This window comes from Watersipora subatra, chromosome 2, assembly GCF_963576615.1.
Source record: "Watersipora subatra chromosome 2, tzWatSuba1.1, whole genome shotgun sequence".
Taxonomy (NCBI): Eukaryota; Metazoa; Bryozoa; class Gymnolaemata; order Cheilostomatida; family Watersiporidae; genus Watersipora; species Watersipora subatra.
The window spans coordinates 29,059,871-29,084,275 of NC_088709.1; the positions used below are offsets into that span (position 1 = coordinate 29,059,871).

The following is a 24,405-nucleotide window of genomic DNA, read 5'->3' on the forward strand; positions in this document are numbered from 1 at the left end:
GTGCATAACCGCATAAAAGTGATGTATAGCTTTGTAAAGGCTTGTTCACATACGCTGGAGTTGTCCGCTCTGCGATTAGTCGCCAAATATGTAAACCGATGACATCGTTGAAGCAACGCAGATATTTCGAGAAACATTGCAGCTGTCAAACTTTACCGATATGTCACCACAACGGTCTGTGCGATGAGTACCACTTCAGCGATGGTGATTGGCTGCAGCGGACTATGTGCACCACTTCAGCGATGGCGATTGGCTGTAGTGAACTGCTTAATCTGTATCTCCCTTACCGCTAGTTGCTGCTGAAACAAAACATTTTTTCAATCCCTCATTACACCATTTTTTTCGCCATACGACATCAACAGAAATGTCTCTAGAAATTCAAATTTGTCGGTTGGTGTGCTGAATATGTCGGAATCATGAAGATGCCAATTTGATATTCATTGAAATACCTTCACATGGCCTGAAAGAGATACGATGCTCGCTCTCTCTCCCTCTTGAAAATGAAATTTTTGAGAAATGAAAATTTATTGTGCATTTTAGCGGTTAATATATAATCTTTATTATAACCCTTAATTTATTATACATATATAACTATGTATATATATATAACTTTAATTCGTTAGCCTTGGGTCCGAAGATTGATAACAGCATCAAAAGAAGTACGAAAATGATTACCATGGCAACAAAGCTAGAGTCACTAGGTTAACTATAAGGTAATTATAATTACTAAGGTTAATATTTTCTTAATTTGTTCAAATTCAAATTAATTTTACTAATTTGTTACCAATTTTTAATATGTAAAGTACATATATAAACTTTTGATGTTTCTTGCCAGGGTGTGTTTGCATTAGATAATTGCCACGGGTTTCTATACCCCCCTCTATATGACATTTTCGCCTTACGATGCCAACACCGAAATGAATTAATGTCGCAGTAGTAAAGACTCACCAAATACCACTGTTTCTCCCAATATTCATCATTAAAATAGAGTGTTTTATCCCTTTTCACTCGCCGAAGGACTCGTTGTTGTTCTGCCCAGAGCACCTGCAAACATAAACTACTGATAAACTAACCATATACAATGTGTGTTTTAGGGTTATGCTACCTGATATGGACGGTTATGATCATCGTCTAAATGTCCTTAATGCTGATGAACTAAATGTGTTTGTAGATATTCACTGTCTAAAATACTCGTGTCACATCTCAAACTGAATGACTATTCATTACATTTATATTTCCCCAGAAAACAACTACCCTTATACCAATCATCAACTCCTTTTCGATCCACATTATAGAACAGTGTTATACAAAATGAGCTTTTTCTTCCAATAGCCTACTCGTAATTTTACTTTAGTATTTCTTACTATTTTTGTCTCTTGGGCTAATTGAACGGCCTTGACCTGCGATAATATAGGTCATATCTATCTAATGGTAGGTATGGCACACCTCTGATCAATTACTCTTTGCCATACAACTGATTTTATAGAGTATCTAAGGAGTTGAGTGGATCAAATCGGCTCATCCTCTGAAAACTAACATCGGTGTAAACACTTGAGATACCTTAACCCTAGAAAGGAAGTAGATACACCAATCCTATAAGAAGAGGCAAAAACCTATTAGCATTCCACTTCCTGACTCTCCTAAATATAATGCTGAAGACTATGATTATGAACTCTACATCCATTCTGACTAGATTCATGTCGGGTAACCCTTATGGTTACTTGAAAACACCGGTATACGATTGTCCCCCAACAGAGATTCTAGATTTTCTAGGATTCTAGATATATTTTCTAGATTTCTAAGCAATGCTACTTGCTATACTCTATAAAAGAGGCAGCAACATAGTCAATAATCTATACGCTCGGTAATCTCTGATCGTCTTGTAATCTTCCCTGATACCTTCGCCCTGAGGAAATAATATATACAGTGATTTAAGCGCTTCATCAAAGATTTCTATATAGGGGCTCAAACTCTTGATATTCACCATACGATACCAATCTTCTACTAACTGCACTCATTCCGCCACCTTTATGAATTACGTAATAACCTTTACTATAATAAGACCAGTGTTCTGTAAGGTTAAAAACTCTTGAGTGAGAGAAGAGTTATAACAGCAGACTCACTAAGGTTTATTCAAGGAGAAAAAGAAGGCCCACTTCAAGCAATGCCAGCTCAACTAGCAATCTTAGAGCTTTCACTTGCCATATAAATGCGCTACAATCTATCCCATTACAAACTTAAGAATCCGTCTTGAATTTGCTTCAATGAACCACTCATGGATTGTTGTAGTGAAAGCAGTGTAGCAATTTGTTTAACAATTTAGGAATGAGTCAGCGATGACTTCAAATACAATACTATCTACTAATAAACTGTTACACATTCAGCACCAGGTACTTCTCGGCTACCTCCATGATAATCATATATCCAAGAATCATTGGATATATTTTAACAACTAGTTGAAAGAAAAACAGCAATTTTAACAGAATCAAAAAGCCTTGCAGCTGCTGCTTGTCAATATTTTGCAAAGATTTAAGTATTTTTGTTCATTTTTCTGATTTGAAAATGTCGATAAAACCTTGTATTTGGTAGAAACTACACAAAAGTGTTATTCAAGCCTCAACTTGTAGTATTAAACGCTACTGTTAATGCAATAGTGTTATATGTTATAGTGTTATATGTTATATGCAATAGTGTTATATGTTATAGTGTTATATGTTAATGCAATAGTGTTATATGTTAGTGTTATATGTTAATGCAATAGTGTTATATGTTATAGTGTTATATGTTAATGCAATAGTGTTATATGTTATAGTGTTATATGTTAATGCAATAGTGTTATATGTTAGTGTTATATGTTAATGCAATAGTGTTATATGTTATAGTGTTATATGTTAATGCAATAGTGTTATATGTTATAGTGTTATATGTTATATGCAATAGTGTTATATGTTATAGTGTTATATGTTATATGCAATAGTGTTATATGTTATAGTGTTATATGTTATATGCAATAGTGTTATATGTTATAGTGTTATATGTTATATGCAATAGTGTTATATGCCATCAGCCAGCCTTTTACACATTAAATTCTACTAAAATCATTAACTACAGCAAAAAGAGAAAGAAATAGAAACCAACTTAAATCTTTCATTCTACGATAACTTGATTAGTCTAGAGGAAATGTAGCTATTATATTTGCCCTTTCAATCTATTGCTTGCAAGAGATAAGTAATCCAACTGCCAGATGTTGTATCCAATTTTTACCTTGATCGAACTAACCATTCTGCCGTCTTACCTATCACAAAATATGGCTACTTTATTTAATCTCAACATTCCACTATCTTATCATTGTTAATCTCCAGTAATCTCAAAATACAATTATCATATCACATCTAATCTTAATTAATCTCAACACACATTTTGACTACCTCGGTGAATTTTAGTAGTCTATATGTGTAACTTTTTATTGACATTAGTATTCAACAGCAAAATGAAGCTTTTGGTTACATGTCGTAAGAAAAATGCTAAGACAGAAATCAGGAATTATTGAGCAACTTGAACAAAATAGTTTTAAAATATGGTAATTTAATAATATTGTGGAGGATTCGTGATACTGTATTGCCAGTTATAGTAACAGAAAGTTCATAGACTGAAACACGATAGTGAATGTAGAATGTTGGTGTCAAATAATAGGAAATGATGTTTGCAGTCTGTGTGGAAGTATGGTTATTCAAGGAACAAGACCCTGACCAATAGCAAGTCATTAAGGAGCAGAGTTCATATAGGAAAGGAAGGGCCTGGTCCGAATACTAAAGTAACCGACTGCTGGCGGGTACATGCGAATAGGCAACTATAGCACGTGACACAAAGCGGGCTAGTTACAACTAGGATGTCAGATAAGTTTCTCATGTTTAGCTAATTAGCCTCTGACTAAATTGCTGACCCTGTAAACAGAAAGAGTGCGAACAAGGCAGCGTGAGCTCCCAATAGAGTGCTCCCAATAGATAAGACACGGGATATCATCTAGTCCCGCAGCACCTACTTGAGCTAGCTTACATGTCAGTAGTTAGTGTTACAGATTGCCCTCCTCGGCTTTATTGGGCCTTTTCTAATAGATGAAAACATAAACACCTCTAGACTTCGCATACTTTAATATTGGCGGACAACAGCAGAGCGTTTGCATAAGTTGAAGCGAAACCGTGTAAAACATTAGTACTATATTCACCATAGAGACTAGGATGCCGACAGTTGTCACCGTATCGGCCACCTATCAGTGCTGCCAAAAGTGGTTGTTTTTTGCCAAAAGAAACAGAGCTAAGAATACTAACAGATGAGTTAGGACATTCTTCCATAGTATATACCGATATTATTCAGTAAAGATGAACAATGACTGTTAGACACTTGTCTTTGGACTGTTTTTTTTCAAGGCGTGTTTACTCTATGACGCTAGTCATGTTATTCATAGAGTACACTTTTAGAAAAACTATAAATGTGGATCCATTTCTAACACTAGAAAATTAAGCAAATCGCCAAGAAGTAAGAGCATAGTGGTGACCAATAGGAACAACAGAATTGCTTTTGAGAGCCAATCAGTTAATCATCAATCAATTTTTTCAACACATATCAATCATTAACACAATTTTACAGCTAGTGAATGTGTATTTTATTTTTGATGCTTAAAAAAAGCTAAATCACTGGCCAGCTAATCAGCCTCATACCAACTAGGACGACTATCAAATTGATGACAGGCTGTGATTGGTCAAGACATGTATTGGTTAAGATACTTTGATTATTGTTTTCCAGATAAACTCCCGGCATGGTCAAACTTGATGAGACCCAGAAGCAATGGCATCAGATAAAAAGGACAATTGATTGACTACTGCTGATAATTAGTGTTAAACTATAATTCGATGAAATACATTCAGAAGTCAGCTAATTAGCTATTTACAGTACATTGGGGAGATAACCACAAGTACCTGTAACAATGGCAGCCCGACGTTCAAATTTTATTAGCCAAAAGAAAAATCAATGAGCTCTCTTTATATGGCTAAACAAATAATGAATATAGAGCATACCTCGGCATCAGAGGTCAATAGGTGATGATGCTCTTCACTGTGTTCTGTAGATCTTTTGCCGACTTTATGCTGGTAGAAAGAATAATGATCTGGCATAATCTACAAGATATCAGCGGAGGAAAACATTTAACACTCGATCAACAACATATAGTCCTTACTAAGGCTGATTCACACTATATCACCTAATGTCGGTGTCGTCTTATCGGCGATTATTTGTCGATTATGTGCATCGCAATCCGAAGGCATCGCCGAGGCAATGAGGATACTTCAGTTTGCAGATGTCAAACTTTTCTGATAGTTCGCTGAACATCAATGACAGCCTGTGCAATATGTACCACTTCGACGATGGTGATTGGCCATCGTGGATGGCTCGATACTTATGCTCTTTTAAACCATTTGCTGCGGGACTAGTATTTTATCATTTCCGGGACAGCATTGTATAATGAAAACGCTATCCCGTAGACATTTTGCCGACGTAAACGCGGATGGGTATATGATAGTGTGAACATTGTTATTACAGATGACCACCAAAGAACTGCGTGATTATACATATAATATATATAATATTAAATACAATATTCAGACAATATATATAACCTAGGCCTACACTATGTTTCTATGACACACATGAAGCTCATCATGCGGGTTTGGAGTCATGAGCAAGTTGCGTTATCGAGCGAAATAAGTGTTTCTATGGACATTTACATGATGCGAATCAACTCTGGTGCCTTGTTGAACAAAGGTAAGGAAATGTACGCTGCAAGTTAATAATTACGATGCACGTGCTAGCGACCCAAACACATGAAACTCAGTCAAGAAAAAACGATAGAATTGCAAATGTCGAAAATTGAATAGCTGACACAGTATTTTAATGTGCGCCATTCTCAAGTGCTGTTTCCACAATTCGCAACCATGATGTATTCGATAAAGTTTTGCGAAACGCAAAACTCGCTTAGCTTGCGGATTTATGCCGTTTCCATGATGCGATGCGGTTAACTTGCGGATTGGCTCAAATTTGCGAATCATGCGCGTCATGGAAACAGTGAGAGCGTGAACCAGCCTTACGAAAGACTAAACAAAGTCGTAATCACTTCAGGAGCTGATAATAATAGTTAAGAAAAGAACAAGTGATGCGAATGCACTGCTTTCATCTTTGACAAGGTCGATGTTATCAAACAGAAGAATTAAATTAAATCTAATGAAATCAGTTCGATCAGATACTAAGGAAAGTAATTTCTTGAGCTAAACATTCACTGCCTCTCTGGCAACGCTGGCAGAGGAGATGGTCTAGCATTCTAACAATTGCCAATAAACATTTGAGACCTTTGCGCCTAATCGATAACCTTCATCGGGGACTACTAATTTTTTGGATTAACTCAATTTGGATGCGGAGGAACTGTTAGTAATTGGATATGCTGCGAGGAGAGCCGAGCTCAAGCTGGCAACTCAACGCCGAGCAAGGCAAACAATGCAGATAAAAACAATATAATTCGTGCATTGTCTTATTGTTTGTGAGCTAGTCAAATGCACTAGAGAATATATTCCAGGGCAGGCTTAACCACCCACTCCACTTACTCACTCTTTCACGCAGTCATCATGCCAGAATTAGCTTCCAACAAAAATGGCTCCAAGCCAAAACTAGTGTACTTGACCTAGCAAGAGTTAGTTGACAGATTAAGGGAATGGGTTCACAGGCCAGTATTTTAGGAAAATTAAAGTTGGACAACAGGCATGGTGCCAAAACTTCAAGGGAATATGATCCTAAAATATGCTTAAATGCATTGGTGTTTTTAACATGCTCAATAAAACCCAATCACTCCTTCCCTATCTCTCTCTCCAGCAGTTTCGACGATGACTGTCTTATGGTTTAGTGCGATGACTGTCTTATGGTTTAAAACGATGACTATCATATGGCTTTATCGCTGACTTCATGCAACTCTGTTTTTTGCCTTCTTTTGTCATCTGTTTATGTTGGGTTCCCTCAACTTTGCGTTACGCCTAGCTACCATGACGAAACTCAATAATGTTGCAATATAAAAACAACTTTCAGCATTCTGGTCGTGATAGTGGCAAAAATAATATCCGTGAATGCGGTCTTATCTTTTTATTCATCCCACAAAAATGTACCAAAGTTATGTGAGTTTTACAAAAACTCTCAAAACCACGACATGCTGGAGTCAGCTGGACCCAGCATCGATGCCAACAAAACCAATAAGCTAAATACATTGATGAACAACCTCAGCCTGTGTCACTGCCTCTAAAATGACTTACAACTCTCAAACCGCTGAACAAATGTTTCATAAGAAGGATACAAGGCCATGATAGGGTATTCGAAAACCATAAAGCCACTTGGACCATTCGCATGCCTCTATTTTTATTACTGAATAAATTGCAAGCTAATCACACCAGTCTGCAAAGGAAATAAAAAAAACTGAGAAAAAGAACTAAGAAACTACGAAAACTAATGACCTCACCTCATTTACAAAAACAAATCCATTTCTCTCGGCAACATTTTTTGCCTTTTCGTACCCTCCTTTGATGTGCACCGCCCACTCATTGCTGTAGATATGTCCAGTGCTACCCGACAGGTGACATAGAAATAGCACAAGGCTACATGTTAGACGCGCTACTGACAGCACCCTTGAGTTCAACATGTCATCCGAGGCGCTTGCAGCTCACATTTTCAACGCAAACAAGAGGTTCTTAGTAATGCCCCTACAATAGAACAATGAGCAAAACTAGACGTCTGTTCGGTAACACTCTGAACTCATGACATTGATCTTGAGAAATTTCTTTATGAGTTTTGCCATGTTGCTTGATAAGCATATGATAAGCAAATAAAAAATCTACAGGAAAACAAATACAGTCTGATAATATTTTTAAGTGATCATTTCCAGTAGGTAAATGTTCAAGCTAAATTAGGCATAACCCAGCACCTATGATGCTAATCACAACCCTAATGTACAAAAATAAAAATGATTAATTTACTTCACCTCTAAATAACAACAAAATTATCAAATCCGTTTGAACATAACTCAAGCACTTCATAATAAGTAAGAGCACAATAAAAAATTAAATTTATATATTTTCAACATTGAGAATAATCAGTCATAATAACCAACAAAATATCACCAAAACATGTTTAAAAAAATCATGATCATTAGGAACACAAAAACTTTTAGTTAGAGGTCACTGCACTCTATACATCGAAATCTAAAGCAAAAGGGCATGGTCCAGACTGTGAAGGAAGAATACGAGTGATGTGCGTATATATATATATCATTATTATTTGTTAAATATAGATTACTGTGATGTTATTTCTATCTCATCTTGAAGAACACATCTTGCTGAATTATATCACACAAGATCATTCCAAGCCGGCATTTGATGAACTGTGTGATAAGGTGACTTCTAGTCATACAATTATGCATGAATAGATAAGAAATGAGCTCTCATTGTGTGACTACAAAACTGTAAAATGTATCAATGCGTGGTTTGATAATAGAAATCAGAAATGATTAAAGATAGATTTCGTTGTCAAACTCATGTATTCTGAAATTATTAACTAACTGTTGAAATATGAATGCCTACAAACAATTCTAGCTTATCCCCAAAATAGCAACTGCAAGTAACAATTGTCTCTAGCTGCTAGACAAATAGGTTTACAGTGCTGTTTGCGTAATCAATACATTTAATAAACTTTGTAGATTCTTGATGGCACTTGAGCGTCCACAAGCGTTATAGATTTGCATGTGTCATGAATAGGATAAGGCATTGTCAACCGAAAATGACCTTATTAATACAGCATGACAAGAATTAGATTTGTCGATGAGTGAAAGCATTACAAATATTTTTCTCACGACTGCGAAGCTTCCTAAAATGTACTCATTACACAAAGCCTACCTTGACATCCATTGCCACGCAATGTCATTCAAAAAATTATATTTTTAGAAAAATGAAAGTTTATAGCAATGATATACAGCCCCCATTTGGGCTGTATATCATTGTTTATAGTAATTAAATTGCAAGAGTACAAAGCTTAAAAAATTGGCTACAATTTTACATTAGGTTTGTAGAGACAAAATATTACATATTGTATTCCTGAAAATGCTTGAAGCATATCATGGTAAGTACAAGGAACATATACACTGCTAGCTGAGAAAATGATTAATATATTACATCGAGTTTGCTATTGAAAAGACGTGTTAATGCCTGCAATCTCCTTCTAGCCCATGAACTAGTAACGCATACAGAACTTGCACGTAGGTGGCAAGTTTTAATAACGGGACTTGCTATGCAGCAGTACAAAACATTTTTTGACATAATTTAAAAACACTACAAGAAAGAGTAAATATGACAAACAAAAAATCTACCGACGTTCACAAAAGTGGTTGAATTGTTGTACCACACTAAATCGTTGCATGCTGAACCTTAAACTTTCGTTACGTCTAGCAACCCAATCTGAATGCTATTGCCACTACTATAGACTCAGTAGTAATATTCATGGACTTACCAACAACAGGCTGTTTGCAACATAATCAAAGACAATGAATAAATCCACTTGGCGCAAGATTTAGGCGATCAACAAAACTTTATTAGTTTAATTGACTTACAGGAGTATATCAGCGATATACGCATCCGTATCAGCGCACCGCTACAACGTTATTAGAAGTGTAGCAACTGGAATTCACATGCCGGATATTGAAGTTTGACCACATTCGCTCCAATATTGACGAGTTATTGGAGTGAAGACGGCTAACTTTTCACACAAAAGATTATATTTTTATAAATTTGTCTGAAATTTTATAATTTGATAAAAAAAATTGATGTTTTGTTTATGTCATGTTTTTAAGTATGCAAACAAATTTTAAAATTAATTTTCTGGTTGCAGTTTTTTGCGCTGATGTCCACCAAACAATCCGTCTAAGATACCGATATTAAGATTTGACCTTGCCTTCTAGAAAGATGAGACGTCAAGAGAATCTCGCGTTGTGTTTCCTAGCAAAGTCACGCTTTTGGTAAATTTAACATACATGTACAGTTGCAAATGATACCGCTAAGGCTGTAAATCACAAGAAATATCATAAATTTGTTATACCACAGTAACTGCTCTAATAGCTGATCTATGAGTCGGTAAAATTATTCGGCTACTAGTCGTTTACTAGCGATGTTACTAGCAAGTAGTATCCGTGTTATAAAATGATCTGGATTCTAGTTCTTTTTGCTTATTTTAGGTACGCTAGTCACTAATTCTCGAACAAACTTTTAAAAGCTGATATACTGATTTTTATCCGATGTGTAAAACTATACAAAAATACAAACGATTGGCAAAATGTTTCATTAAACTTTAAAAACATGAATTATTTAGGAATAAGCGCATCTTAATGTGAATAATTACCTTATTTGTTTCTTAGATATCTACTAAATTAGAAGAAGTAAATGTTATCCGGTAGCCTGTTGAAACCGTATTTTGGGCGCAATAGTTGTGTGGAAATAACTAGCTTACTCACGAGTTACAAAATTTTTTTACTAGGTAAACATGCTAGGTAATTGCAAGCGTACCAAAAGTTTGGCACACTCATTAGGCTGTGGCCAACATTGCTTTTTAAAAAAACTATTCAGGAGATAAACTATGACTTAATTATGATGCACCACTAATTGTTATAAAATATTTTGTGGTATTTGAAATTTGCCTAAAAGCTTTTGTTCAAGGAAAGAAGCTTGTACATACAAAATAATCACACATATAGGTCCGAAAACAGTAATCAAGCATTAATTGATTAGGCTTCACCATATACCATCTAAATTCCATGGACAAACGTGAGCTCAGGATGACTAAAAGCCGTAGTTTCATATCATAAACAAGCATATCTTACAGCCTCCAGGGTTGATTCGTTGTTCAATTGTTTCAACTCAACTTCAAAAATGTTTGTGTCATTGGCTGTCTTGCAATGGCAATCATGAAACTAGAGCATTCATTAATGGCATTCAGCATGTACTGTTTAGAAATAGCTAATAGCAAGTGGCAGGCAACTCTCATTACTTCTCATTGTTTAAAGCTGATTTTTAATACTCGGGCAACGCCGGGTAGCACAGCTGGTATGACAATAAAAGTTACTTGGTTTCGCTTGCCTAAGCAATTTCCACAATCAATTTTTTGTAGAGAGTCATGCTTATTAGGAATACGGAATGCTTTAGTTAGAAGTTACTGAACTCTACGTAATGAACTCTAAAGGGAAAGGACTCGGTCTGTTCTCCAGACTGTCAAGGAAAAGTATAAGTGATGTATGTATATATATATCATAATTATTTACACAATCATTACATAATTATTACAGTATTAGTGTTTTTATCTCATAGTTTTTTTTCTCACAGCATTCAAGTTGTGCTGATTTTAAAACTTTTATTTTAATCGACTAGAAAATTTTTTTTTGCTGTTGGTTTATTAATTTTTTCAAATAAACTGTTAGTATAATTAATACTAGCACCTACACAGTCCTGTGTGCTAGTAAAGTACAAAAAATAGGTGAATGCACAATAAATCTAACATGGTGGAAGATGAATGATTGGCGTAGGTAGCAGCGCGTTGGGTGGAAAACTCGAAGATTGCAGGACCCTTATTATAGTAATGGTTAAAAATATCTAGTCGAAGTTTGCCAGTTAGGACTACTAGCAGTGGAAGTGCTAATCGTAATGACTGTTCTTACAAGCATTAATCTTACGAGCTGACCAATCAGATGGTGTAACTTGAGTAATTTGAGGCAGTTAGTAGGTCATTATTTTTTTCAAATTTATGTTTATTAGGGAGGGCAGTAATTAGCAATTCTACAATTCTAATTTTTTAACATAGTTTCTTTAGTTTTCCATGTGCATTTTTTCACACACGATCTTATTAATCTATGACAACCGCAAAAATATTTTCGGCTTAGTTTTTTGTAAAAAGAACTTTTAAAAATTGTTTCATCGTGAAGATCAGTTTATGAATTTTTAAAGCATAAAATTTTGAAAGTAACAAGAAACAGATATGTCGCTACGCTACAGATATCTGTTATGCAAATTAATACAATTCGATCGTCTGTTATTACATCGCTAGCGGTAACAAAGTTGGTGACGATAATAAGACTTGGTAAAGTCTCTATACATTTCTTCACATTAGATGTCTATATGATGGCTGATAATTGACTATTTATTATCCCGACTAAATTGGTGATCATAACTTCTGAGAAATACACTGGAGAAACCAATTTTGTTACACAAGTACTAAATTTACCTAGCACTAGCATTTAAATTACCCTTGTCTATGTTATATATTGAGTGAAGCCATTCACCTTGTTGATTACACGGATGTATTCATAATCATCCGACGGTCTCTTGCTGCGTGAGCATTTCTTTAGCGAGTTTAGCAACGAATTTATTTTCAATATGTATATATAATTTTTTATTGGCATTAGTCTAAGACTATTGCAGAGGCCCTTTTTTACGAAGAGCTCGGCTATTAGCTTATTTCCTGTGAAATGACAAAAGTCTAATAGTGTATAATGAATTGAACATTTGAGAAGAGACATTTTGGTATTGGCCACATGTGCTGTTGAACCAACCTTGACGTCGTTTTATAGTTCGGACTGACACATTGTCAAAGCATATGACAGTAAAAACCAACACTTCTGTAAGCATATGCCAGTGTTTATATTAAATTATTCTCTAATTTATCATCAATAACATATATAAAACTTGTTATAAAACAATTATTAGATATTAATAATAATATAATACTAATATAATTATTAGATGAATTGAACACTTGAAAAGAGAGACATTTTGGTATTGGTCACAGCCATTTGGTTAGTAAGCCAGTTAGTAATCTAATAGTATTGCGGATCTATAGTATTGAACAGTATTCTTATTGAAATTTTATGGTCAGTCGCATTTATATAATTTTCAGACACATAACAGTTTAATATAATATTTCTTTCTCTGTTTCAACTCACATTCATTGTCTTCTACATCGTGTATTTAGCTCAGTGAGTGGAACAAAAATGATGAGAGGTTGATGCAATGCGTCGAGCAGACAAACCTGAAAGAGATTATTTCTCTCGTGAAAAAAAAGAAGGTTTGCTCTACCAAATTGGATCGCCAGGGACATTCGGCGTAAGTTTTTAGCAAAATTCTGTTGATCTTCTGGTGATATTTTAGCTCACTGTGTTTCTTATTCATTTACGCTCAGTAAATAATGTACATGTATTGCTAGTCAAACGCTGCTGTGAATATACTTCTGACATGAAATCTCTTTTATCAGATTGTTCATGCGGAGAAACCTGTGGTGAGAAATACTTAATTAGCATAATTTTATTGCCGCTCAATTCATAATACATCTTTTCAAATGGCATCTTCAGGTGTTGTAGGATTTTTCTTAAATATCGCAGACAAGTGAGACTTATGGAACAGTTTTCTAAAATATCTACGTCGATGAAAAATTGCTACATAGAGTACATGAAGTTATCGCAAATAGGATAGGGTCTTTGGTTGGTTTGTTTATGATTTTTGTATGAGGAATTTACGTTTTGTTGTCCAAAGTACAATATGTTTATTTCTTTTCAAGGAGCAATGTGAAAATTGAAACAGGGTTGACCGATTAAAATCAAGGGATTTAAATCAATCTAAAAAAATCATGTTTGATAATTTTTTTGATTTTTTTCACGTCAAAAAATGGGACTTATAGAGGGTCTACTGTGAATATGATCTGCACAATTTGGTAAAAATTAAAATAAACAACCTATAATAAATTAAATTGAGGCCAAGTTGTTTTGTTATGGTGCTAATGTTTTTATGTGGCACACTTCAACAAAGTAAACTAATGTTATGTTAGCAGTTATGAAAAAAAGCTGGTAATTGATGTTTTTAAAATATCCGATTTAAATTAAGAAAATCTGATTTAAAAAAAAGTATGATTTTTCCAACCCTAGGTTGAAACAGTCATAGGTGAATGTCCTTAGCTGTGATGTCACTTTCAAGGGCAAGAATGAGTCATGATTTTAAGTGCAGTATCAGCGGATTGACGTTTATCAAATAGAGATTTTACCTAACAACTTTTTCATTCTCTCTAATTTCAATATGACTACAAAACACTTCAGCATCTGCCCTCACAGCTTATCATAAAGTAAAACCGTACTTAAAGGTTACACGTTGCTGCCATGAGGAACAAGTATGATGTGGTTCAGCTCTTGATAGCCTACAGTGCCAATGTTACAGCTGTGGATTTTCAAGGCAGGACGGCTTTGCATTGCGCCGCCCGACATGGCGCATCTGAGGTTCTAGAGGTCCTCAGTCATGTAAGCATTTTATATACAGTATTCTCTCACTTTTCATGGTTAACATCAAATTTTTTGGACTATTAGCTGCTACTTTTTTCAGATATTTTCAGTCATGAGGCTTATTTAGAGGCTGCGGCTATTCTGTGGTTTTTTCTTTTACTGCTAGGGCGTGCTAACCGGAATCTCCAGTTAGCGCAGTGAAACAAAAAATGACACAGTGCCTAACTATTGTTCCGTTAGGCACTGGGTTAAAAAGCGGCGGTTAATACGGAACAATGCCTAACGGCACTGTTCTGTGTTAATCAGCAAAGTTGCTGCTGTGTTAAAAAGCACTGATATGAGTTCTGCGACCTATACAAAAGGTGCGGTTTATATATGGTTTTGTTATCGGTTTTTTAAAAATAAAGCAGATGCGGCTTATATAGGAATTCGGCTAATAGTTCGAAAGATATGGTAAGTACTAGCGCAAAATTCTGCAAAGTAGAAATTCTAGAAATCTGCGCAGTAGAAACTAATAAATTCATAACTATTTAGGTTAATCTTCAATTATTTATGAGCATTTACCTTTTTTTAGATTCATTGGAGAATTTTGAAGTGTCAAAGGCATTTGAAAGACACGATGCTAAGTGTCACCAGAATTTTGCATTTTTATACTTCACAAAGCACATCAGTTAAAACAGCGAACCGCCGCGACTGCTATCGCAATAATGCTCACGGAAGCATCTCGCTAAGCCAGTTTATGAGAGAGATTTATTTATTTTGCATATTTTGGTTTTTAATTTTTTATTGTTATTTATTTTAACATTTTTACTTTTTTTATGATTATTTTTTATCCCGCGAAGTACTGAAGCCGTGAAAGCTGAACAGCTAAGTATTGAGAGATCACTATATAGACTTTGTCAGTATACCATTTTATAATGTTTTTATTATATTGTTATAATATGTTATAACAACGTTCTAACATGTTATAATATTTTTATAACAATGTTATAAAAATGTAATAAAATTGTTATAGCATGTTTTAACATTTTTATAACATGTTATACCATGTTATAACATGTTATAACATGTTATAACATGGTCAGGCCTGCCAACCCAAGAGTGGGGCAGTGCTTGAGATTTGGTTTTGGGCAATTGATGTATCAATGATGCTATCTATAAAATTGTGGAAATTGGGGCAAAAATATCACACATTTCTCACGCATTTTCATTTCTTATTTGGGGTGAATGCGTGAAAGTTGGCAAGTATGAACATGGTACAACATGGAATAAAATCATCAGTTGCTGCTTCATGTTACTGTCCTCTCCTTTGACCTAGTTAAACAGTGACATGCTCCTGAGACACAGGTTGTTCCTACCTACTTGTTTGTCAAAGTGAAGCTGAGCAAACATCATCTAGGTTCATAAACTGGTCAGCGATTCGCTGTGGGAGATGGTTTGTTTTACTCCTTGCTGTGTTTACAAGTTGAATACGTATCAGACTCCGGTATTTTAGGATATATGAGGATGTTTATTTGGTGCAGCTTTCCTTTTCGAATAATAAATACTCGGTTATGTTTCTTATGCAAACGGTTTAGACATCGGCATATAATATCCTTTCATAGATACCTAATAACAAAATAACACCAACTGAATTAAACGCAGATGCCTGAGCTATCCATTTGACACAACATAAATATACACTTAGCATCTGTAGAAGGTATCTTTGGCATCGATGAGGATATGGCAAATAACTTTCATAGTTGTGTGAAACAGGGCTACAGGAAGTGCGACTGAAGAGCTGTACAAATAATATAATAAAACTCTTTCAGCTGGTTCACGCTAGCATTCATATTTGTCTCTTACTGCGCAAAGAAGCATTCAATCGCTGCTGACTCCACATTTTAACAGCTGCCACGCATTACTTCATATACATGTAGATAAGGGACCAAGAACTTGGGTTTATAGATCAAAATCATCTAAAAACAGTAAACTGCCAATTGATTGACAATATAAATAAAAAAATATAACTTGTTGGCTAAAAATTCTGCTGATTTTTTTAAACTTTCCTTATTTTGCATTAGTGACATAATATGGCTTATAATATCTTGACCAACTTCAATAGACTTAAAATATCTCACTCCTAGTTGAACGCAGTCTCTGTTTTAATCATTATTAATAATTTACTAGTCTTATGCACTGTGAAAGATCATTAGGTGTAATAACTATGTGTACAACTAATGCTCTAGTAGTCTTATGTGCTGTGAAAGATCGTCAGGAGTAAAAACTACGCGTACAACTATTACTGACCACCAATGGGCTGTTGCTTGGCACAGTTTTTAGAGCGTTGGTCTCCCGAGCTGAAAGCTACGAGTTCAAATCCTATTAAAAGCAATCTTTTTTCTGTCCTGTAAGCATAGCTACAGACGGACGGATGGACACAAGTTTTATTACAGTAAAGATTAACAATGTGTGGTATTTAGTATTTATAGACAAGTTCTGCCAACACTTTGGATACAAGCAGCAAAGACTCATTGATCATTTATTTATTTTGCTGTCTAAACTTTTCAGCTATCACTATTCCTTTAATAGTTACAGCATCTGTTTTTCATGACTAATTCAATCTTTCTGCAGTCATTTTTGGAACTCATCAGTGAGATGTATTTCCCACAATCAGCATTTATCAAATTTTTAGTCGGATAATTTCTTTCATTATAATACTATGTTTCTACTTTTGTCTTCGGTTTAGGAAATGCTACTCAATGATTGCTTTGATGTGGTAAAATTTGTAGTCGAACAGTCTCTGGGTCTATGGCTACGTTTTTCAGTCTCCCAAAACTCGTAAATGATTGTCTGTCTGTCTGTAGTTGACTGTAGCCCTAATTTATATTGGCTTACATTATATTGCCAGGCCACTCTCGTTTACATAAATACTCTCAAAGATTTGTAAGGTTCTGTTTAAAATTGTTAAATGTCAGCATTGCCACTCTTTCCTAGTTCACAAGGCTAACATCACTATCTCTATCAACTCACTATCAACAACCTATTGTTTTAGATAATACAATATAAGAAAGCATTCCCAAACATCAGACCGACCTTTTTGAGGTATCACATAGAAATTAAACTGAATAGTGAGTTTTCTGTCATCTCATTAGGCTTTGTGGTTGTCTGCAGTCAAAAGATGATGATTGGCCAAGGGATGAGAGTCAGATGACAGCCCTGCACCATGCGTGTATCGGAGGAGACCTGGATTGCGTCATCAACCTTATCAGGAAATATCCTATGGATGTGGAGGCTGGTGATGAGGTGCGTTGAAATCTTTTAAATGAATGTAGTAATTGGCAGGATTTGGCCAATAAGCTAGAATCGTATCATTAAAAGCAGGAGTTATGCAGGACAGCCAATATTTCGTTTTTATGATGGTAGTTTAGAGCGAAAGCGTGTTCGTACCTCGATCTAGAAATAGCCAGTAAGGTGTGGCCCAATTTTTTTGAGGTTTTATACTCCGCCATAAATGTTTTAGCAAGTCAAACAGGAAAAAGTCATTATTTTTGGAGCCGTTTCCCGGTTTCACGTTTGTTATTGTCTATCGGTATTGTCACGATCCCCTTAACAATTTCCCGAAGACCTTTATTCTAAAAGCTCATTGGCTATCTTCTATTGCAATGAGAGCTCATTGGCTATCTTCTATTGCAATGAGAGCTATTGGCTATCTTCTATTGCAATGAGAGCTCATTGGCTATTTTCTATTGCAATGAGAGCTCATTGGCTATCTTCTATTGCAATGAGACCTGATTGGCTATCTTCTATTGCAATGAAACCTGATTGGCTATCTTCTATTTCAAGGAGAGAATTGTGGCAATGTGAAATTGTTAATCATTCTAGTTTCTCATTTCGGTGGGATATTAGCTCCTGGCTGAAAAGTTTCAGAACAAGTAAAATAAAAATAACTGTATATTAAAGCCGCTGGTGGAGATCTGATGTGAAATTCTCAACATGCTCAACAGATGATCAGTGAACTAGCTCTAGGATAGTTAGTGTCACATTTCCGTGTGTTTACATAGAAAGTCGAGGAATATTTTAGCTGAAGGCAGGGTAATGCTAGCGGATTTGGATTGCAGCTTATCTAGTTAAATCTCTTGAGAAAATCCTAATAAAAGTTGACTCGTGACTCACCTGTCTATACGATTAATTTTTAATGTGTAACCTCTATAACTTTAGCTTTAGTAAAAAGTTGGATATGAAAGATTCTGGCTTGGTGCATATCTATATATATATATATATATATATATATATATATATAAATAAACTATGAATTCCTAAGAATTATGAGCTAGTATTACTAAAATTAGAGTGCTCAACAATATATTGGAGCAGCTATATACTAATAAATTATTTAAAAGCAATACTTATCTTTTTTCTCAGCTACTGTCAGTTTCATGACTTGCTCATTCATCAGGCTGTGTTGAAACATTGCTGTGCATTATTTCAACACAGCCTGATGAATGAGCAAGTCATGAAACTGACAGTAGCTGAGAAAAAGATAAGTATTGCTTTTAAATAATTTATTAGTGTATATATGTATATATATATATATCTTAATGTTTGTCTTTTGTTTTCTGTTGTCGCTGTGTCTAGCCATAGAGATTAAAATTTAGCAATAAAAGTTCCCCACCCATGCCACGAGTTCAATTGAATTGAACGCGCCCGATGATTGCAATTGAAAGTATACAAACACGCGCACTTAACCGCAAGGCTAAGCCATTCTCACCTTAATTACCTCATCTACAGTATTCTTATCACGATTAAAGCTAAATATGTACGTTTTATTATAAATTAATATTACCTTTTGCATTCGTTCTTCTTTTGAATCTTTCGTTCTTCTTTTGTTTCGTTCTTGCCTTGTTTAGCTCATCTAGCTTTAATCCTCATCCTTTTAATTTCAATTTTCACATGGACATTCTCGAGAGTAGCAATTGCCTCTACATTCTCTCGGTTCAGTCGGACAAAATACCCTCGTGGGATTCACTGATGTATTCAAGTTCGATATCTTATTTTTGCATTTGTACCAGTATCGACTATTGAAAAGTACCAGTATAGCCGCATTCAAAATTTTGGTTGATAGCTTCTGTAGCAACAGTAACCTTTTTTATATATACACTTCTATATCCTCTTTGTTATTATTAATTCAACTTATTGTGTTTGTTATTTTATTGTTTTTTCAGTTCATTTTAATTGTATCAGTTCACTTTTCATTGTACCTATTATAACAAATCATACTTTATCTAGCCCTTACTGGCTAACTATTTCAGTTTTAAACACCTTTACAGTTGCAGTTTTTCTCTTAATTTATTTGAACTGCACAAAACACTTTACTCATGATATGAAGTTTAAATGTTACGATGGTAAATGTTGCACATGTTAAAAAGATAAGTTTTTTGAGCAAAAACTTTTTCATTACCCGGGCGACGCCAGAAAATATAAAAGTTTCCGTTTAATAAAGCATATAGTTTTAAATAATTATAAACATGTCGAAATATTCATGGGTAGGAATAGTAATGATATAGGACATTTTACAACAATTGCTACCAATTAACACATCTTTGACGATGCCAGTAAGCGGGCAACTCCTATGGACCATCATTAAATCTCAAGCAAATTGCTGTGAATGACATCATCATCATCTAGGTAATTTTATTACAAAGGCTAGGCACTGAGAGTCGATATACCAATGTTTCTTGTCGCTGTTGTTTATTGCCTGTTGTTTATTGCCTGTCGCGATAATGCTACATCATTATTGGCTATTGAAAATATTGGTTTTTAATCATGGTAATGAATAGAAACTGTTACATCGACAAAACTGTCGTATAAACCGAGGAGCTGGGAGTGCACAACTTTTCTATCTCACACAAAGCGGTCTAATAGCAGCAGGGCTGTTTTGGCACGCTAGAATTGTTTCAGAAAAAATTGGCGCCCCTAGCCATCCATGTAACAATGGTCATAAAGGGTAAATGTTAATTGTTGTTGTCGTCTGCTAGATAGACAAGTCTCTGCAGCCGAGAATGGCTATGAATTACAAGTGCTACTATGCAATTTATAGCTCATTTATTTATTTATGAGATTTTACGAGCAAGTTGACATTGTAAAACCATTTCTCCATTTGCTCATTCCTGTCCCGTTCACCACCAAGGACACTGCTCCCAGAATATAAGACACACTTGCTATTGGCTGATACTTGACTTCAACGGAGTGGCTCCAAAAGTGGAGGCCTGCAAAATAGAAGGTAGACAATGTGGTAGATTCCCCCAGTCTGGTGTGATCAGAAGACGTCATAATAATTAACTTTTAGATGTGGCTACATTGGTTTGGGGAGTTTTTAAATCATAAAGATATGTCATACAAAGGACTTTAATGTGAATTACTAGCTTATTGCTAACAAGACTATCCAGTGTTGTTATATGTATGATGTGACCAACATGCATACTCTGACTACATAGTATGTATGATCTGTAGTCTTCAAATCATTAACTACAGAGAGCATTCGGGCTTACTGGTCTAGAGTGCCTGACTCACAAACAATAGGTTGAAGTTCTAATCCCAAAAAAGGCATTTTTGGCATAGAACCTTAATTTCTCTCTGCAAGTGCAACTGGGCATGTCTCCAGTCTTCAAGGCTTCCTTGCCCCTGGATTCAGACATGTCCAGCCAAGATCATGTCCATTCCAGTCTGGACTGGAATGGAAGTCGAATGGAAGTCGAAGTATGACTTCCAGTCCAGACTGGACATGTCCAGTCAAGATGCATTGTACAACTATACTCTTAAAAAGCATACACAGCTTCTGCTTGCAGTAAGCTAAGTAAACATCCTACTCCATACGATTGTTCAATTGCTCACCCACTCTGACTGCCTAGTTGAGTAGAGATGCTGCAGTCCTGATATAAGTTTGGGTATTGGAAACTTGATAGAGCTGTTTAGAAAAATTCCTCAAGTGTATTCTGTTACATAACTTGATCAACATTGACCTAATGATTGCTATTTTGTTAATAAAGCACAATAACAAATCAGATTACTATGATAAAATTGCTAAATAGTTCAAGTCTTTAATAGTTTTACTTTGTTTTACTTTGTTGTGTTTGTTAATCCGTTCTGAATTTATATATTTAATAACAATTAACTATTCTATGTAGAACTAAAATCTGGAAGAATATAGGATGCATTTAAAAACACTCCTTAAAAATGAAGCGTGTGATAAGACAGCTATCAAACTCTTGGCAGCATTGTGGTTGCTGTTGTATTATTTATTGGCAAAAGGAAGGGCAGTTGTGAGATGTCCACGATGATATGTGAATTCGTGCCTCTGTTGCTTGTAATTCAAGGCTGTTATTTGTTGATTTTAATTAACACCTCTGTAGCGATGATATCAAGGAATTTAAGATAGCGCATCACTCTGATACAAGTTTATGATAAAAGGGATGATGATATTGTGCATCGCTGGCCTTTGCTGTTTCATAAGCCAGGTTTTATCTGACGCCTTTAAGAGAACATTTTTATAGCATGAACTGAGGCTTATGCCATGCTGAGTATTGTTACAATTTTTAGTTTGGCAGTTTTTGGATAAGCAAAAAAATTGCCTCTTGTTCAACTGAATTAGGAAAATACCTATATGTAATTGTTATGACTCCATAGAGGCATAGACCATATGAGGTAGTAATTGACCCTCTTTCAGCATTGAACAAGATAAACTGTCTTACCTAATGGTTGCTTTCAAAAATTGATTCTCTGGGTGAGGTGACAGCATACTATAAACTGCCCGTCTTTCTCTAACCAGATCAGACAGCTTATAAATTTACTTGCTTTTTTTTGTTTCCTTAAAATCGGAGGAGTACTGGCTATAAATGCGAGGTAATTCGCGCGTGGACGATTTGTCATTTTGTAAGTTGTCTAGAGAAAAGGCTGAATCTTAGCAGAAAAAAGGTTGAATGAAATAAGCAAAGCTCGACTAGCTGCTGCCGATCAAGAAAGCTATGCTAAACAATCTGCTGCAATCCTAGGAGTCCAAAACTTAGCTAATCACCAAAACACTACATTCAGCCTACCAGCTCTTTGCAAGCTCTCAGTCAGCAGCTGCCCCAACCATCCAGCCAAAAACTTCTGCAGCAGACCACTATGTAGTTATATTAATCAATGTGTAAAATAATGAAACACCGCAATGCAGGACAGACCTCACATCTCTTTCATACTTAACATCTTTGGACCTTTCGTGCTTTCCTACCTACGCAATATTAAAAATGTACATTTCTTGCAGCCTTTAAAAACCTTTTTCCTGGGCATAAGATCGGCTATGGTTTTGTGGTCACAGTACATATAGTAAGTCTTTGTCGTATTACCGCCAGAGAATTAAATCACACTTATAAATAATCCCACATAATAAAGCTAATCTTTGCTATAATGAGATCCGTGTCTGTCCAATGAAACCATGTTGGAAGTTGGGAAAAAGATTGCATTGTATTAGATTTGAACTCGGAACATTCGGCTGGCAGCCAGACATGCTACCATCTATGCTAATTGTTCGCATTCTACTATTTGATAATAATTGCGTGCATACTTATTCTCTGTCCTTTATCAGCACACCAGAATTTGTGGGTACTAGGAATAATAATTTTTAATTTTAGAGATTTGTTATTTTTTATTATCATAACATTTAAAATTGCAATTCTTTCCTCTTAGCGTGTAATGCTGAGTGATGATGATAGACTAATATTTTATTTCTCAATTCTATGACTGCCTTGCTGATATCGTTGGTGAATTGCCACGTTTCCGGCGACGAGATGGGTGAGATAAGAGAGCAGGAGGGTGCTAAGCTGTAAATTAATTACTCAAACAGGCAATCAGGTCGTATTTATAGCCCTTTGATCTGCTTAATCCTCTGTTTCATGAAGCTGTGTGAGGCGGTGCGATGACTCATTGTATCTGGCTATAATTAAGTATCAGGACCACACGCTGGGCTGCTACGCAGAAACGATCTGATGCGGTGCAACATTTTTAACAGTTTGGTTAGGTGCAGAGGCAAGTGCTTCACATAAAAATAAAATTATACTGTAATTTTTTCTATCAAAAGGGAACTAGGTGATGTTTCGAACTCGAGTCAACGTCTGCTCAAAATGTGCATTCTGAGTTAATATGTAACGGCTTTGCTCTTGGTAGGCTGCCAATTTTGATATTATATATGCTATTTTAGTAGCTATTCTTATTATTAACTATTTGGTAAGTTATTATAAATGGCTATTATGTACACGCGCTCTCACTCAAACAGGTCTATGGGAGTAAGACAATCAGAATTATTGGTGCAATCAGCTTATAACTAATAATTGTTCATTGAATCATAATTGGGAAGGGCCCATAAACCAATCAGCATTTGGAGTTATCAAGTACATTCTTGAATAATAGCTCACGCTGCTCCAAAACGTGTCCAAATGTTGGTATCATGCAACACACATTTAAACGAGAAGGCAATTCCAACACCTATTATATTGAGTTAGTATTATATTAAAATAAAACTAATATTTTATCGCCTTTTAACAATCTTACAGCACTTACATTATGTTTGCCATCTGAGTGTTTCATGTGGTTATACTGGAATTCTAGAGAGTCTGCTAGTGTGTTGGGACGGCTAAGAATGGCCCAGGTTCAGGCCAAAGGACTGCTGGGAGCAAGCATAGCCCCTAGTTTAGGCCAAGGACACTGCTGATAGGGCTAATAATAGCATAGGGTATAGACCTAGGGACTGCTAGGAAGGCTGATAATAGCCCATGGTCTAGGCCAAGAGACTGTGCTGGGAGGAATAAGTATAGTATACATAGCCTTAGTATCCTGCACGTACTTTGTTGTATTCAAACACAATTCGTAGATCTGACTTGGAGCAATCATAATAGTTACTATAGCATTGAAAACCTTTGAACACTTGATTACAGCACTATCGCTACATTTAACTTTCTGCTGAAATACATCAGAGTTAAGCAGAAAGTATCTTCCGTAAAGTC

At 35.4% G+C, this 24,405-nt stretch overlaps 3 protein-coding genes across 5 annotated transcripts in view; 1 reads left to right on the top strand and 2 right to left on the bottom strand.

Annotated features, from left to right (window-relative positions):
• The window catches only part of LOC137387779 (furin-like protease kpc-1), a 52,939-nt gene extending 43,223 nt beyond the window's left edge, over positions 1–9,716 (bottom strand). Inside the window, exons 1-4 of the mRNA XM_068074293.1 lie at positions 9,589–9,716; positions 7,550–7,790; positions 5,076–5,174; positions 949–1,044 (exon numbers count right to left, since the gene is read on the bottom strand). Coding sequence (XP_067930394.1) covers positions 949–1,044; positions 5,076–5,174; positions 7,550–7,729 — 375 coding nt within the window. The 5' untranslated portion in view covers positions 7,730–7,790; positions 9,589–9,716. The remainder of the gene's footprint in view (positions 1–948; positions 1,045–5,075; positions 5,175–7,549; positions 7,791–9,588) is intronic.
• The window catches only part of LOC137387277 (probable phosphatase phospho2), a 393,003-nt gene that overhangs the window by 100,353 nt on the left and 268,245 nt on the right, over positions 1–24,405 (bottom strand). The window lies entirely within an intron of this gene.
• The window catches only part of LOC137388111 (ankycorbin-like), a 44,336-nt gene continuing 31,167 nt past the window's right edge, over positions 11,237–24,405 (top strand). The window contains exons 1-4 of the mRNA XM_068074623.1: positions 11,237–11,360; positions 13,093–13,223; positions 14,251–14,404; positions 17,540–17,671. Of these exons, the coding sequence (XP_067930724.1) occupies positions 11,298–11,360; positions 13,093–13,223; positions 14,251–14,404; positions 17,540–17,671 (480 nt within the window). The 5' untranslated portion in view covers positions 11,237–11,297. The remainder of the gene's footprint in view (positions 11,361–13,092; positions 13,224–14,250; positions 14,405–17,539; positions 17,672–24,405) is intronic.